The 17,841-nt window shown below is 37.7% G+C and overlaps 1 protein-coding gene and 1 pseudogene across 1 annotated transcript; one reads left to right on the top strand and one right to left on the bottom strand.

Moving 5' to 3' along the window:
* Positions 1 to 2,141: 2,141 nt before the first annotated feature.
* Positions 2,142 to 8,302, bottom strand: LOC147549115 (aspartic proteinase Asp1-like). The gene is made up of 10 exons (XM_086670106.1): positions 7,739 to 8,302; positions 4,695 to 4,812; positions 4,169 to 4,398; positions 3,812 to 4,042; positions 3,520 to 3,661; positions 3,220 to 3,411; positions 3,064 to 3,133; positions 2,885 to 2,972; positions 2,662 to 2,782; positions 2,142 to 2,619 (listed from the first exon to the last, which is right to left on the bottom strand). The coding sequence occupies exons 1-10, from the start codon at positions 7,927 to 7,929 to the stop codon at positions 2,596 to 2,598; spliced, it is 1,407 nt and encodes a 468-aa protein (XP_086526232.1). The 5' UTR covers positions 7,930 to 8,302; the 3' UTR covers positions 2,142 to 2,595.
* A 4,440-nt stretch (positions 8,303 to 12,742) lies between these two features.
* Positions 12,743 to 15,068, top strand: LOC147549114 (uncharacterized; annotated as a pseudogene).
* The last annotated feature ends 2,773 nt before the right edge of the window (positions 15,069 to 17,841 follow it).

Here is a 17,841-nt window from a genome sequence, read left to right as displayed (position 1 = left end):
CTCTCCAAGCACCTGTCATGACCAACCAAGCAAAATATTTAGGGTCCTTTTTACTCAAACCAGGCAACCGAGTGGAATCCTTCTCTTGGCTAGTAGATAAATACGAGAAAGCTTTATCTGAATGGAAAAGTAAATATATCTCTCAAGCGGGTAAAACGGTTCTAATCAAATAAACATTGGGAGCATATTGCACATACACTTTTAGTCATCAACAAATTCCAAAACAGGTAACCAACAAATTGGAACAGATTGAGAGAAGTTTTTGGTGGGGTCATACATCATCAGAGAAAAGACTACATTTTATAAATTGGAAGATTATTAGTTCTTCAAAACAGCATGGAGGCCTTGGCATTAGACCTCTCTCAGAAGCCAACTTATCATTGATAGGTAAGACTACATGGAGATATTTAACTAATCCGGATCAGGTATGGGTCAAAATTCTCAACTCAAAATATAATAAGGACAATGACTTCTGGAATGCTCCTAATCCTACAAATGCTACGCCTCTATGGAGGTCCATGTTAGAGACAAGGAACACCATTCTCCCAAATATTTTGTGGATCCCAGGTAAGGGAAACAATATTAATATCCTCTCTGACCCTTGGTTGAGAGATCTTCCAAATAACAAGCCTATTCTTATCAATGATCTACCAGATAATATAAAAACAGTGGCTCATCTTAGAAATAATGCTAATACAGATTGGAATCAAGAGACTCTTCATGCTTATTTTAACTCCGAAACCATAGAGGCCATTAGAAATTTTAATCCTGCTACATTTGAGAACCCAGATAAACTCATTTGGACTCCCTTGGAGTCTGGAAATTTCTCGACCAAGTCATTATTTCAAGTTTTATACAGTAGACCTGAACTAAACAGTGACATTAGGGATTTCCCATGGACAAAACTATGGAGCGACAAATTCATAAACCCTAGAACTCAAATGTTCATTTGGAAATTAGTCCACAATGGATTAGCAACCCTAGGTAATATAGCAAAGTATAACCAGAACATAAACCCTAGTTGCAGATTATGCTCCACAGGAGAAGCCGAAACATCAGACCACATCTTCGGGACATGCCCGAGGTTCATTGAGTTTGTATATTTTACTAATAACAATAAACTCAAAAACCTCAGCCCTAATCATATTAATAACTTGAAAAACTTGCTAAATGATAAATCGAATTATATTGAATGGATATGGTATACTTATCTACTGTGGACTTGGTGGAAGATCCGAAACGAGCTTGTTTTCAACAATACTCAACCAGATTACACCAAAGGCTACTGGAAAATAACACAGGAGGTGAGCTCGATTCTTCCAAACCTTTCTTCTGTTTTGAATTCCAACATGCAGGTGAACAACTGGCTTCCTCCACCCGAATCAAAACTAAAGGTAAATGTTGACGGAGCTTACAAACCACCGATGGGTTCGGCAGGAGCGGTGATGCGAAACTTCAAAGGGGAAATTATCAGTACAGACTCCATAGTCTTCCCAGCCATCTCACCATTGCATAGTGAGATGATGAGCTTTGATTTGGGTTTAAAGCTAATAGAAAACATGAGAACGGGAAACTTTATTCTTGAAGGAGATTCGAAAATACTGGTGGAGCTGCTAGGGGATGAAGACGGCATCCCTCCTTGGAGGCTTTCGAATGATATAAGTAGGCTGAGATCTAGGGTTTTGGCCCTCCAAGTTGAATTACAACACTGCCCTCGGATTTCGAATTTAGAGGCACATAACCTGGCGAGATTGGCGTTGGGTCCACAGACGTGAGATAGTTTCATCTTTCGTCCTTTCAGTTAACACCGTTACCCATTGTATTAGTTCTTTCTACAACTTTAGTCCTTGGGACTGTTATTTGTAATACTTTGGCACTCGGTTATTTTTTGAAAGCTTATTCCAAAAAAAAATTATTTCCCGAATCTGATTATTATTACCATTATTAGATATGAACTCAACCATTAAAATGGCAACTTGGAATCATAACTAATACCATAGACTACCTTAACGGAGAAGTGAAGAAGATGAAAGCTAAGACATTCTAGAAAGAGAAAAAATTCTAGAAAGAGAAAAATGAAAGTAAAGACTAAGAGAGGACGGGGTATTTCTAGAATGTTTTTTTTTTTTACAAATGTCTCGAAAATAATTAGTCATATTATTATCTAAATTATTACTTTAAACAATAAAGACAATTACATATTATATTATAGAACACTATAGTTATTTGAAAAAACCAAGTGTCGATTTTTTTACTTATTAAGTAAAATATCTTTACTCAAACACTCATTTTCTAATGACTTACCACCAAGTGACTGACGGTGACAAGCTAAAATTTTGGTTAGCTTTTAACGGTCAACTGACCGTCAATCTTCACCCCTGTCATCAAATCGTGCTCCAAAGTCATCCCCAAAAACCTTTCTTTGACCTTTTTACAAAAGGGCCCCTTTAATAATTCTATTAGGGAAAACAAAAACTAGTTATGTTCTGTACGTACATGCATGTGGTCTGAAATAGGCCTTGCGTTTAGACACAATGTTTCTCTAGTTCATCCTTTTTCAGTGATCCTTTTTCAGTTTCATAGTTCATCCTTTTTTCAGTGATCCTTTTTCAGGAGTAGGCGAGTAGAGCTACTCGCCTACTCCTGCCTTCAGTTTCATAGTTCATCCTTTTTCAGTTCATATATGTCTTCTTGGGGAGAAGTTGCAGGACAATATTCTTCTCTTAGAGTTCCGATAGCGTCACTATATGGCAGAGAGATGCCTTCTTTGTCAACGTCTACTCTGTCGAATAAGAAAGGAAAAAAGATTTGAATGGTGAGAATCTCTACATGGTCAGAGCTACATAAAACAAGGAAGGAAATCACAAGAAGGAATAATACAGACTTCGAAGGCCTACTGCAATCTGCAGAGCCCCATCCGATCTGCTGCTTCTCATTATCGTATATCACAACTTTATCTTGAAAAAAATTATCTGCAAAAATTGAGGAGTTCAGTTACTAATGTGAAAGTAGTTTAAGTATCCATCTTATGAATAGTTGTTTTCAGTACGGAAGATATCTTACCACCAATAATATTGAATGGCAGATCGATTTCAGTACCATTCAGAATTCCCAAGCAAAGATTACCATATTCCTGTCAAAAAAGAAACTGTTGGAACCTCGAGTTGATGGATCAAATGGTCTCTTTATTTGGAACAAGGAGGTGAAGGATGCTCTTACAGAGAGGATCAAATAAGACTCTGGGGGTATTTCCATTTGCGCCTTCTTACCGTCTGTAAAACTTATTATCACAGGCTTGAAGTATTTCTTGACATCGATCATGGATTTAAATGGTTTTTTGCCTTTCCAACAGATAGGTAAAGTCTCGTCTGCGATTGTTTTCAGTGGTTGCCCAGTTAAATCTTTCATCAGCTACAAATGAACGACATAAAAGAACCAAAAGGGACACTAATAATCAGTCCAGAGCTTAACTCATTGGAAACATGGCAGAACTCGTGAATGACTCTGTTTCGAACTCACAGAAGAAATGAGTGCATCGTAAGCCATGGAATTTAAATAGGTGTAGGAGCTCCCACTGTCTAAAACTATATCAAGGCCCTTCACACCAATGGACTTCTTTCCCAAAATGATTTCTGCTGGTCCAGGGGAGTAGTAGTTCTCCCTAATATGAAAGGATTAACAAAAAGTAGTAGCAGTAGTAGTAATAATATGAACGGAAGAGATCCTACTACGAAGGTAATTTTGTTCATCCACCGCCGAGCGCTTGAATAATAAAGTCAGCAGTTTAAGAAGGGGGAAATGGGATACTTACATTATAGGATTATGCGAGACTGGTATCCAAACTATCCCAGATGAAGGTACAAGATCATCCCCCAAGAAAAGAAAGCCTCCACCACGGCTACTAAAACAGTACCCAATCACATTTCGAATCAGACCAAGACTTGTGAGTTGAGATAGAACGCTGGCTTTTCCACTTCCAAGACCTAGTACACCGTCTGTTGGGGAGGTAGTTCCGGCTGATTCGGATTGGTCATATCCACAACTACAAACAAGAAACCCAAAAATCGTGATCTTTAACGATTCTCAAGAACACTGAGGGCAATTTAAGAAAAAAGAACAAAGAGACTTTTTTGAGAAATTTAGAAAGTAGGTAGTAAAGTTGCCATACCCAAACGCCACAGGAGTACTCAGAAAGGATCCATTGGTTAAGCGAAGAGGAAATATCTCCTTCACAAGGTAACCCTCAGATGAACCTTGATCTGCATATTCAATCTTGTATTCACATTTGTCTGTCGGATTCTCACATTTGCGTCTTTCAATAGAGGGAATGGGAACGCATAGGGGATCTGGACAAACAACAAAACTGCTTGTGTTGGGGCGGTATAATGGATGAGGAACCTGCTCATATAGAGGGAAAAAGAGATGAATTAATCATTTAAGAAGGTAGTTTACAACCATATATGCTTCCTTGTATATCAGGGATGGTACTATACTGAGTATACTGGAAGATTAAACAAAAACAGATAATAATGTTGATTACGACAATCTGTACCAAAGAACCAGCATTTGGATGAGAAAAAACCGTCTTTCCTATTGTGGATTTTAACTATGAGAAAAGACATTTGGAACAAGGAATAGATGGTAATCATGATGTGAAAAGAATATAAATATCGTATAAACAGAAGAGACATTACCTTAGCACAGCGTTTACATGGGGCATCACAATGGACCCATGTGAGATCACTGCCAGTGTCGATATCAAGGAAATATGGTTTGGGTGGATCACCGATATAGAAGTCGACGTAATAATATCTGCAAAGCTAAATTAATTAAAACACTTACCTAAAGTTGTCGATCAAACTATAATGTGTTAAAGAACACGATTGCTCATTAGCTAAGCAGCTGGGCTCGGGGATTGGCTCATCGCCCAAAGGCCGAGCCCGAGTCGAGCCTGAGCCAGCGCGAGTAACTCGGCTAAGTCAGGCCGAGTAACTCGTCGAATCAGGCCGATTATAATTACTTCAGCATACTTACATATATATATATATATATATATATATATCATGTTTACATGTACATACAACATATATTAACTATTGGATGAATCAAAGCTTTTCTCTCCTTTCTTCTTCAAATAGATGTCTTGATATTTGGATGTCTAGGGTTTTGATTCTTGTATTTTAAGTTACATGATTTGATCTTGTATTATAATTCATAAGAAGATTTCCATTCTTTTTTTAAGTGGTGTATGTATAAAATTAGGCTATAATATTTCAAATTTTAGAAGGGTTTTTTGAGCTTACCCCCTCATCACTAAATTGGTAATTGAGTTTACCCCCCTCAATAATGGGTAATTGAGCTTACCCCCCTTAGATTTACTACACAAAGGTTGTGTTTGGGGTACGTGAAATAAATGTGACTACCAAGAGCAATTATCCTTCAATATGATCTTCGTACTTATTCCACCTTACTTTATTTCTTGATTTGGTAGGTAATATGATTAGCAAAGATTGATTTTAGTTATAATTTATGATTTTATTATCTCATGCCAAACATGTCCTTAGTATTTTTGTCAAAAATTCTGAACTCAAGGGGGTAAGCTCAATTACTGATTACTAAAGGGGGTAAACTCAATTACTAATCAATTTTGAGGGGGTAAGCTCAAAAAAACCCATTTTAGAACCATCATGTTTCTTATTAAAACAAAAACAGCAGTTGCCCAAAAACATTAAGAAAAACAAGTGACCCACTGACTCGCCAAGTCAGTAGGTGACTGGGGAGTGGGGACTCGGCTGGGCTAGGCTGAGCCTAGCCAAGTTACTCGCCAATCCCCTAGATGGGGGCTCGGCTATAAATCGGCTAACACTACCAACCGAGCCGATCCCCGGGTGACTAGCCCAATTCGGCCGAGTTTTACTACACAGCTCATTAGTAAATATGATACCCATATCAGATTAGTCTATTGAGGGGAATGGTCCTGAAACAGAAGTATAGACTGAAATCTTGTCTTAACAGGGAATAGGCATTGATCCTATAGTTAAGTTTGCTATACATGAACTTTTTCGTGCAGAAATTTGCACGTCATATGAAGTTGAAAGAAGTGGGTTGCTAAAGAATAAGATAAATTAAGGAAATGTTCTCAGACAGCAGAAAACCTGTATTAAATTGTTGATGCTCTGGTTGGTTTACTGAGTTAACCCTCTCTTTGTTTTATGCAACTAAAACAGAGTGTTTAATTATTGCTAACATAATATTTCTTTCTCTGATTGAACAGAGAGGTAATGATTTTTGCATATTTCAGATTACAGTAACTATACCTTTGCTATTCAACAGAGTTAGACTAATGGGAAAAAGAGAATAGCCGAGTTGCTTTCCTTCAAAAATGCTACACCCCTGTAATAGTACCAACTACCAACAGTCGGTTGTACGTCTCCTAGGATTCAACAACTTTACCTTTCAATTTGTTGATGGTACTTCTATGTACTAAAAGTGTTTGAACTTTGAACTCTTGTACTGACTTGATTTCCTGCTCAAACTAGAGAGCTCTAGCTTACACTCGAAAATGCTAGGAATGAATTGAATGATTTGCTTGTTGAATTAGGTGGGTATTATTGGAGGTGAGGGGCATTTTCTGGAGTAGTGACACCTTTCCTAAGCGTCACTATTCTGGCGAGCGTGCACCATGTGGCGCGTTCGCATTAGTTGGTTGGTCATACCCACTTCCAAGTGGCACACTCCCGAGAGTCAAGATCTGAGAAGGCTTCAATCACCACTAAAGCGCTTACGCAACATGCGCACGATTTGCAGAAAGTGTTTTATCATTTTTTAGTCATTACTTATTATTAATGTTAACAGCTTATGGTAAGGAAAAATTTGTTCTTCTCTTTGTTCGATGTGAGACTAACTCAAGCTCACTACTGTTTGAGCTAGTACTCAGTACAATTTTATACCCAACTTTAAACCATAATAACTCATTCATTAGGAATCAAAAGTAGGAAATCTTAGGTCTAAACTCAAGCACTAAATTAGACGAATCCAACGATCTGTAGAGCTTCTGATTTCGACGAGTGTAGGTCACCCAAAATAGGGAAAGGAAAACCCAGCTATAGGATCCGATTCCAGCATATGAATCCATTTGTTTTTCCTACCTTTTTTCCCTCTATAGTGGAATTAGATGTCACTATAAGTTTTCTTATGAACTCCATTTGTGTTTCTTAAATATATGTGTGACTTTGAGAAGACGACTTATTCTTATATCTTAGAGCATCTACAATACAACACTGAAGCAAAACTCTAAAAATCCTAGGTGTCAAGGGTGAAGAGTGGATCTGGTCTCTTTCTACTTGGCCATTTAGAGATACTCTATTAGACAACCTTCTCCATTGCAACATTCAACAAAAACTCTAAAGCTTATTTGACCATAGAATTAATTGATTTGCTTATGTGGCATTAAGAAATCCTCGCCAGTCGCCGGGTCACTCTAATTTTAGAATGTCCTCTTAAGTATCTCTATAATAAATGATGCCACATTGATGTTGAGTTCTGTAATAGAGATGGTTTTTATAGAGAAACTCAAAAAAATTAGAGGTGACAATCTAAAAAAAGTATGAAAACTAATTAAGATGAGATTAAGGACAAAAACAAAAACAACCTATAAACTTATTTAATAAAATAAAGCCAAGAGCTACCAAATAGAAGTATAAAAATGAAGTTAATTGATGGTTGAATTGAAACATACCCAGTAGGAAACACATTTCCACGAACAGGGAAGACTAGAGAAGATCCAATGGTGTTGATAGATGAGGTTACTCCAAATAATTTATTTTCCTTCACTTGTTGATTTGAAGCAGCCGAACAAGCTGAAAATGTCTTCATTGAGAGAACCAAAGATAGTGAAAATACCTCCCATAAACTAATCAATTTCCCCATCTATTCTCTCTCTTTAGGTTATGTGTTCTTTCTAAAACTTTATACCACTACTCTCTCTCTCTCTCTCTCTCTCTCTCTCTCTCTCTCTTTCTAGGTATGAAGAAGTTTGAAGTTTTATAATAAGCATACTCGTACAAAGAAACAAGAAATTCAACACCGCTATTCTCCATTCCGCCTAGAGAGAGAAAGAGAGGAGAGGAGAGGAGAGGAGAGAGAGAGGAGAAGAGACAAAATCAATGCGGGTTTTCTTGTATCAGTTTTGGATAGTTGGAAATAAATATGACCAAGGGAGAAAGAACCAAACAAACAAGCACCTAGTAATTTGATCTTCCTCTCTCTTCACTGAATCACTCTGGCTCTCTCTCTACCACTCAAGTAACAGTGAAGTCCTCGGTAAATTATATGTTTGTTTGTGTAAGCCACTCAACTGTTTAATCTGGTGTACCTCGTTTCGAAGATCTTCCTGTTCCGGGGGATCTTGAGAAACATGTTTCTAGCCGGGGCAGGCCCTGACAATTTGGTGGTTCGAAACAAGTGTTAGAATGTCGCTCTATACATTTTCTTTGTGATATTAACTCGACATATATAACTATCAATTTATAAGAACTTTTTAGACGTCAATGGAAATGATCTAGTGTTAATTTTGAGTCGAGATACCCAAATTATCATATCCAGAGTCACGTCATAGTGAATCTTATAAGACATCGAAAACTGTTGAATTAACTTGCCACCTTTTCTTTCTTTTACTCAATGATTACAAAGATTAATTTATTTTGGAAACTGAGAGTTGAGATGAGTTATCCGTACTTGTTGTTTTTCAAAGATTAATTCTATTTTGACCTCCAATTTATGACCAACTGGTCGTAAAACAATGTTCAAAGTCATCGTCAAATTGTTGAAAGGGCAATCTGACTGTCTTGAGCGTCGAGAGGTTTCCGAGCTCCTTGTAGGTTTATTTCCAAGTTTGAAGGAGCGGGATAGGGATTTAACGAAGCAGATTCATCAATCGCAGCAGAATCCAACATTACAGGTTCACTCTTCTGACTGATACCACATTGACAAATTTTGAAATCAGCAAATTGACACTAGAAAGAGGGTTGACTCCAGCAAAAATCATCATTCGGTAACTATGATTTACAACTCGGTTCCTCTCGGACCCTCCCCTAACACTTTGGTTTAAGGTTATTTCAAAAGATTAGAATGTCTTCCCCAAAAGACACAAAAAACAGGGTAGAACACCTCGGAGTCGAAGAGCTGGCTGCAGAGGTTGAACACCTCAAAGCCAAAAAACTGCGAGACGTCGAAAACATACGATATTTGTAAGAAAGCCTCTCGAAAGAATGAAAAGAGGCGGCGTCCATAAGGAGGGTTCAGGAAGCATGAAACAGATGACTAAGTTAGGGACCCTCTCGCGAAACTTTTTTCGACCCTTGCTATCGCTCTCGCACCTCCTCTGGACAAAGCATCTCAGAAGCTAAGAGGATTGCCAAGCTCCTAGAGCAGGATCGAAACAAAGATCTTCAAGGTGAGATCACCCGATGGTAGAGATTGATTCAGGGCGACCAACTGTTCCATGTAACAATAGAGGAGTGGGACGAGCCATGGATAAGCGGTCTGATTATCCATCAGGTGTCTAAGCTTACCAGAATGTACGAGGAGAAGAACACGTCTAGGAAAGCAGTATTAACTTGACTCGTTTAGCTCTGAAATACTTGGAGCGTATTGTAGGATATATGTCCTTGGAGTCTGAAGGTATATCCTTTCGAAGGAATGTCCTTCGACCAAGATGGCAATGCGTACGATTTGGCTCATAGGATAATGATGACTTTATTGGAAGATCAATCAATCTGGTTCAATTAGGAGTCGTAATGCTTAGCTAGAAGCCGCTTACGATTGTCAGATCATTTCGGTTATCCGCGGCTAACATAGACTGGATCCTACAACGGGTTACACATAAGAACTAGTAACTTGAACCGTGAGAATAGACTAATGGGAACTAGTATATAGATGGATATGATCCAGTCTAAGAGATAGAAAGAATCGGGCTCGAAAGAGAAGCCCGAAAAGGCAAAAACCCACTTTAAGGAGGCAACAAGGGATTCCCTTAAGGGGGGATCCCTGGCCGACCTTATTAAGGGGGTGGGCCAGGCAGAGTAAGCCCATTAAGGGCTATTCTGGCCGGCCAAACTATGGGGAAACCCTAATTAGGGTTTTCTCCATATTAAGAGTCTCAGTTAGTTTAAACACGAACTTGTACTTATCTTTTTTGAGGCACTTTTAGGATTCCTTGTTTGAGTGGGACTCTACTAAGGTAATGCCTATATAAAGTCTCATTATGACTTCAGAAAAGGTGTGGAATTTTCTCTCAAGAAAATCATTCTCTTCACACAATTATTGAAAAGAAAGGATTTTAGAGAAAAAGTTTTCATTCTTTCTATCAAGTCTAGAAGAAGCAGTTCTTCAGGTCAACCTTCAAGAAGGTCCTAGCTGACTAAAAGATGGGAGTTCGAGTTATACAATTAGGTGTCTCAAGTAGAGGAGCTCCACTTTAAGCTCTTTATCTTCCGAATACTGGTCGGGATTTAGTTCGTGGGGAAGCGATTAAAGGTATTCTTCTTCCTTCTAGTTCATAGTTAGTTCATGTATAAATCCTGGATAACTTAGTTTTAATCATTAGATTTTTGAGATTCCGCTACCAACACTAGTTAGATGTGTATTAGATACATGTAAAACCCTACAGTTGCATCACGAGCCGTTTGCATGAAACTATCTTTGGCTAGAACGAATTAGATTCGAACTTAAGATTGATAGATAAAATTGTTTGAATAGAGATTCGGACAAAACTTTGATTAGTTTGAAAAAGTTTTATACACAATCAAACATGTATTTGAAAGGGTTTCAATGCATAGAATCGTGAAAATTTTATGTTTTTGAAAAGGGTTTTCGAAAACGGATCTAACGGATCAAAAATTTTGAAAAACGGATTTTAAAATCATGGATTTTGGGTGTTGAATATGAGAAAAACAGCAGTTTTTTCATGAAAAACAGTAGGAAGAAGAAGGTAAAAGTCAGTTGGAGGGAGGAATTTTGAAAAATCAAAAGGCCTTATAGGTTCTGACCGGCCAGGATGCGTCCGGACCGACCAGCAGGTCTCGGGACAGAGTCTCGAGACCATAAAACACGGGACAGGAAGTCCTGGTCCGTCTAGGACCGGGATTCCTAATCCCGGACGGACTGGGAGTCTGAGATGTTCACATCTTGGAAATCCCAGACGCGTCCTAGACGCGTCTGGGAAGTCCCAGTCCGAGTTGGACTAGGACGGTCCGAGATGTTCGCATCTCGGGAGTCCCAGATGCGTCTGGGATTCCCAGCTGGTCTCGATTTAGGACCGAGACCAGGGACGTGCGTCTGGAGCAACCACATGCATCAAGGATGCGTCTAGAAGCATCTAGGATGCGTCTAGAAGCATCCAGACGCGTCTAGGACGCGTCTGGCATGTCCAGGCACCTGTCCAACCCGTTCCAATCGAGCATGGCCTAGGGCCATGCTGTGCTAGAACGCGTATTAGGATGCGACTAGCACGTGCCATCCAACATGGTCTAGGACCCATTTCTCGAAAATCCGGACTGTTGACTAGCCTTGACCAAGACTAGTCAAAGGGACTTTTGACCAAGTTTGACTTGAGTCTTTTCGAGTTTGACTTGAGCCCATTGGGCCTTGACTCGAATGAGAGATTTTCTTACTTTTTCTTCCGATTCCGAAACATTACTTTTCCGACATTGACCCGGGCTATCCGAAACCCCAAAACGGAGTTTTTCCGAGTTTGATTTTAGAAATCATAAAGGAAGAAACTAAATGTGCCATTAGTCCGAATTTTACGAAAATAGACTTAGAAAGCCCATTAGACATAGATTTGTCACAATATCCCACAATTGGCTACACGAAACATAGCAAAACCTAGAAACGAATCTAGGTCACATACTTTATTTATGACTGTCATATATTTTGTATGTATATGTGAATGCGTAGTATTGTATTGCCTTTAGTTAAGTAAACGATTCTTGTTTCTAAGCACAAACGAGTATGTGCCTGAATAATACTTAGAGTTATAGGGTCTAGAAAAGCCGTTGATGAATCGGATGATGAGATCATGATTCGAGTGGGAGTAATCAATGGTGGTTCAAGGATGAAATCCAAAAGAACCATTAGGCAAACAAGAATAAACTAAAAGATAAAGATCTTTTAGGAGGCTCTACTAAGGTTTTATCTAACCTTACGAGAATTCAAATAAAAACTTACGTATAAAAGTCACGAATGGTTACGATAGAGTTCACAGTAACGCAAACCTGATAAAATACGTAATAATCCCTAAAAGAATTTTGAGTATAAGCCTACCCACAAATAAGACACTTGTTGATACCAGCTTGTTTATCGATGGTGGGCCTGCCTCCGCAGAGTGCAAACTTTACCTCGGGACAATACAGGTACATCTATGAAGAGGTCTACGCGTCTAAACTAGTTTTACTCAACGAGTCAGCAAAAAGGTTTTGGATTTCGAGGCAAAGGAAAGTTTGACACTCAAGTGTGAAACTAATCAACCAAGAACTATAGGATTATGATCAGTAAAGTTGTTACTCACCCAGGAAAATGGAGTTAAGGGCAGTGCCCTAGTAAGCTTAACTTCGAAAAATTGGGATATTGGAATCGTGTTATTCAAACAAGGGATAAAGAATTTTGAATGATATGGCAAAATTAGAATTTTGATAGGATCACAAGTTTAAGTCACTTTGCATTCTTTACATGTAGTTTAATTATGACAAACAAAGAAACCTTCAACATCCGCTGGCTCATAGAGAAGGAGAAGCTGAACGGAGATAACCTTAAAGTATGGGAACGAAACTTGGGTCTCGTCCTCAGATCCGAAAATAATGCAGCTGTTTTAGAAACTCTTATTCCGATATTCACTGAAGAATCGACTAATGAGGAGAAGGAGCAAGAAAAGAGGCTTCGTAGGAAATCCAAACCCGTAACGTGCTTAATGTTAGCAACCATGGAACCTAATCTTCAGGATAAGTTCATACAAATGGATGCTTACACTATGACATGACAACTTAAGGAATTGTTCCAAAAGAAGGCCGGAATGGAAAGTACGAGACGTCAAAGGCAATACTAGATTGTCGCCTCGAAAAAGGTAAGCCTGTAGGGCCGGATGTTTTCAAAATGATCAGTCTTTTTGAGAAACTAGTACGACTTGGAGTCGATCATGGCCGAGATTTCGCCACTGATATCATCCTGCACTCCCTTCATAATGGGTTCAATCAATTTAGAATGCACTACAATATAAATGGATGGGATAAATCTTTGGAGGATCTACACGCAATGCTCTAGACAGCCGAGGAGAATATCGTGGTAGCAGAACCTAAGAAAGAAGTTCTTATGGTTCAGAAGGATAAAGGATTTAGAATGGATGGAAAACAGAAGAACAAGAGGAAATTTGGCAAAACAAAAGGCAAACAAGTTGCCAAAACCAAGAATTCCTCTTCTGACTCCAAGTGTTTCTATTGTGATGGCATAGGCCATTGGAAGAGAAACTGTCCTAAATTCCTGGAAGACAAGAAAAACGGAACTGTGGTTTCCGTGAAAGGTAAAAATGTTAAAAGTTGATTCAATTAAATACCCTTAAAGGTATTGGATACCTAACGCTCATTTCATTACGAATGACAAGAGCAAGTGGGAGTTGAGTATTTAATTGGAAGGAGAAGAACCTGTTAAAGAGCAGAAGAAGCCAAAGTTGATGAGAAGGCTCCAGAAGGATTTTAGTCTCCTATCGGCATTACTTTTATTAGATATCAGTATTTTTCCTTTTCTTTGAACATCTTCTCTAGAATTGGATTTACGAGAAATAAAGTATTCAGTTTTAATATTTGGGTTATTTCCCAAATGACCCCCAACTTTGTGACCACCTTTCTGCCTAGCCCCTACTTTATCAAAAATACCCAGATGGCCCCTTTTTCAGATTCCGTTACAACACCGTTAACTAGTCATCATCTCTCTCTCTCCTCCATCTTATCTCTTCTCTCTGCCACCTCATCTTCTCGCCACCTCATCATCTTCTCCGGCGAACACAAAAAAAACAATTTTTTTTATTTTCTCTCTCCTCTCTCTCTCTAAAAAAATAAATAAATATATATATATATATATTTTTAAAAAGAGCTCTCTTTTCTCTCTCTAGATCTGGTCTAAAACCATGGTAGATATAAACACTAGTGTTTTTTTGGAAGCGAGATCGTTGAGATCGAGTCTGTCATACAGTTCAAAGTAAACAAATCGGTGGCGCCACTTATTCCTTCCACCACAAAAACCGCCGGTTCACTTCCTTCATCATCTTATAAGACGAAGATTTCTTGTTTCTCTGTAGATCCAGATTTAGGTTCTTACTCTGATAGTTCTTCTATTGATGATGTTGAGAGTAGATCAACAAGTACTGATGATGATGAGGTTGGAGAAGATGATGAGACTGAAATCCAGAGTAAATTCAAAGGTTCTTTATGTTCTTTGGACTCTTCCTATCAAGTAAGTATTATTCCCGATCTAACTCAAAAATAGCAGAACTGATCTGAAAATTCATTAATGATCTTCTTGATTATACATATAATTGATTTTAGTTCAGATTTGGAAGTTTGTGATTGAGTAATTTCTGTTTTTTTGTGAAGAAGATTCAATAACTAAGTAAGTTTAGGGTTTTTTTTTTGTAGGAGAGGATTGTCAAATTACTTCACAGGAAAACCATAATCATTTGCAAATTTATCAGAAGCAACAACAGTAAGAAATTTAGGAAAGATTGAGAATCCATTTTATAAGAGAAGGAGAAGCTTGTAAAAGAAGAAGATCAAGAACATATTATACTTGTTTAGTTAATCCAGTTTCAATGCCTCTTCTTACACTTATTGAAGATGATGATGAACAAAGTGATGTTGATCATGAATCTGATAAAAACATTAACAACATTAAAGAAGAAGATGAAGAAGATAATGTGTACTATTTGTCAAAGAAACATGAAAGGAAGATCAAGAGCTATAAACCAACCAGGTGTTTCTCTCTTACAGATTTTCATCATCACAATCATCATCTTTAACAACAACAACCATCAATTAACTCTTTAAAACTAGTTTTTGTATCTACCATGGTTTCAGACCAGATCTAGAGAGAGAGAGAGATGGGAGTTTTTTTTTAAAAGCATTTTTTTAGAGAGAGAGAAAAAAAATTATGTTTGAAGGTCGCCGGCCAGAAAATTGGCCGGTCGGCGACCTTCACCGATGAAGACGTGAGGTGGCGAGAAGATGAGGTGGCAGAGAGAGGTTATGAGATGGAGGAGAGAGAAATGATGACTATTTAACGGTGTTATAACAGAATCTAAAAAAGGGAGTCATCTGGGTATTTTTGATAAAGTAGGGGGCTACGCAGGAAGCTGGTCACAAAGTTGGGGGCCATTTGGGAAATAACCCTTAATATTTTATGATGTTCTCAAAAAGGTGCCTATTTCAACTCACAAACATTAAGACCTATCGATACAATTAGTTATTATAATCTAGTCAGCCAACTAGGATGAACATCAAATTCGAAAGAATAAACATGGTTCAAACTAATTAGTCTGACAAGATCTTTTATGACAAAACAAAGGTCAATTAATCATTAATACTTATGTTAAACATAAGATTATGGTTAATATGACTAGAATCAACTAGGTACTCGAATTTAGGAAAAGGTTTTAGAAACTTGACCTAAATCAAGTAATGAATCGAAATGACTGAATATCTTAATAAAATCAATAATCTCAGTCATAACAAGTCTTCCGAAACGATAGTGTCTAAATAAAAGCTGCATAACCACTAAACCTATAACTGCTATAGAAAATGAAAGAATACCATGTTAGTAAGCCTGTCAATGGATATCCGAATATTCGACATCCGATCCACATCCGTATTCGAATTTCAAAAAAATATCCGAAATTTCGGATTCGGATGCGGATTCGGATATTCCTTATCGGATATCTGCTTATCGGATATCGGATATCGGATACGGACATATTCGATCCGATAAATATCCGTATCCGATAAGTAATATAAAAAATTAATAAAAATTTAAATTTATTCATAATAATATATAAAATGTATGGTTGAGATTTATTGTTTAGATATAATGGTTAAAAATTTAAAGAACAAATTTGAAATTTTGTTAAAGTTTCGGATATCGGATATTATCCGATATCCGTTAATATTATCGGATTCGGATTCGAATATTGATCTCTAATATCCGTCGGATAATTATCGGATTCGGATATTCGAATAGCTTATCGGATTCGGATACGGATATGCCTATATCCGATCCGATAAGCTACCGTTTACAGGCCTACATGTTAGTATGGATTTTTGAAAGATTCTAATGTAGTCTTTTATTTATAGTCTGATAACTTCAGACATAGTTTCTTCTTCATAAGAAGAAATATAAGGTTTTTCCTCACAACATCGAAACAAAATAAGATTGTTGTTCTCGATGATGTCTTCCTTGAAAGGAGTCGTTCAAGAAGACAAGTGGGAGAAAATATTCAAATCGAATTCGAACCGAGCAACAAAAGAACACAGTAGGAGTACGAGAACTCACCTAGTAACTTCTTAAAAGAGTTAAGAAGGTTCTAAAATATTGTTCAGAAACCCCATTGGGTCTTCAGAAGACTCACATAAACTATAGCAGAACCAGACTCCGAAAATTGGCTTAAAGTCAATAGGATCAAAAGTAAGAGTTGGTATCTAAACATTCATGAAAGAAATTCAAGAGTTGATTTTCTGAGAAGAATGATTAGATTCTTGTTTGACAAAAGGGTAAGTGGGAGTGAAATAAGTTAGTTTCACGTCCTGTATGTGAGACATACTAGAATTGAAAAACAATTAAGGAACTGACTCAATAGGACACCTGACAAGGGTAAATAAATAAATTAGGCATCGAAATCTATAGAGTTACAGATTAACAGATGATAAGACTTGTTCAAAAGAAGTTTTGAAAAGTCTGACTAGAAATACTCTAAGAGAGAGATTTTACCCATCTCTTATCAATCACTGCTAAGTAAGAAATCAGAATTTGGAAGTCCTGATGAGCAAAAGCACACATGAGGAAAATACTAATGTCGCGAGACATGAGATCGATTATGAAGATGATCGATGTTTACCCGCACATCTAGAAATACATAAGTATTTGATGTCGTCGCCCATAAACAACAGAGAAGTTCTAGGATACTTGGAGTATCTAAGAAAGTGTCTCTGAATGTAAAAGTTGAAGAAAGTCATAAAAGCAATCTTCCAGAAATAAAGATAGGAATCTTTTAGGAAGGACAACCAGGTGGAAAAGAAGTTTTTCACCGTGGGAGTCGTTGCAAACTCTAAGGCCATGTTTGGCACGCGAGAATCGCGTGGGAATGGAATGTGATTCTTGGGAATCACATTCCCGACTATTGTTTGGCTCGGGGGAATGCAGGGGGGATCTTATTCCTGGAGGAATGGGATTCCCCACAAATGGGGTAATAGCAAACCCAGAGAGGGGGTGGGTTTGTGATTCCCATTCCCGGGAATGATTTGATTTAATATTTCTGGACAAAATAATCCTTGATAAAATATTAGAATGACTAATATTAAAATTGTCATTCTTATGATATTTTCACTAAAAAAATTAAAAACCTAGGGCTTCAACTACCACCATAGCAACACACTCTCTCCCACCCTCTCTCTTGCTCGAACGTATCTCTCTCTCCATATCTCTAGTTTTTTTCTTCTCTCTTGCTCTTTGTTCATTAAAAATTGATTTCATAACGTTTAAAAAAAATTAGTCGAGCTTATTTATTTTAAATAAATCTTTAAATAC

The sequence above is a fragment of the Eschscholzia californica genome, unplaced genomic scaffold (genome assembly GCF_041429995.1).
Source record: "Eschscholzia californica isolate CP2 unplaced genomic scaffold, dmEscCali1.0.p SCAF_3, whole genome shotgun sequence".
NCBI lineage: Eukaryota > Viridiplantae > Streptophyta > Magnoliopsida > Ranunculales > Papaveraceae > Eschscholzia > Eschscholzia californica.
The sequence above is the reverse complement of the archived record's forward strand: the minus strand, read 5'-3'. Positions and strand labels throughout refer to the sequence as shown.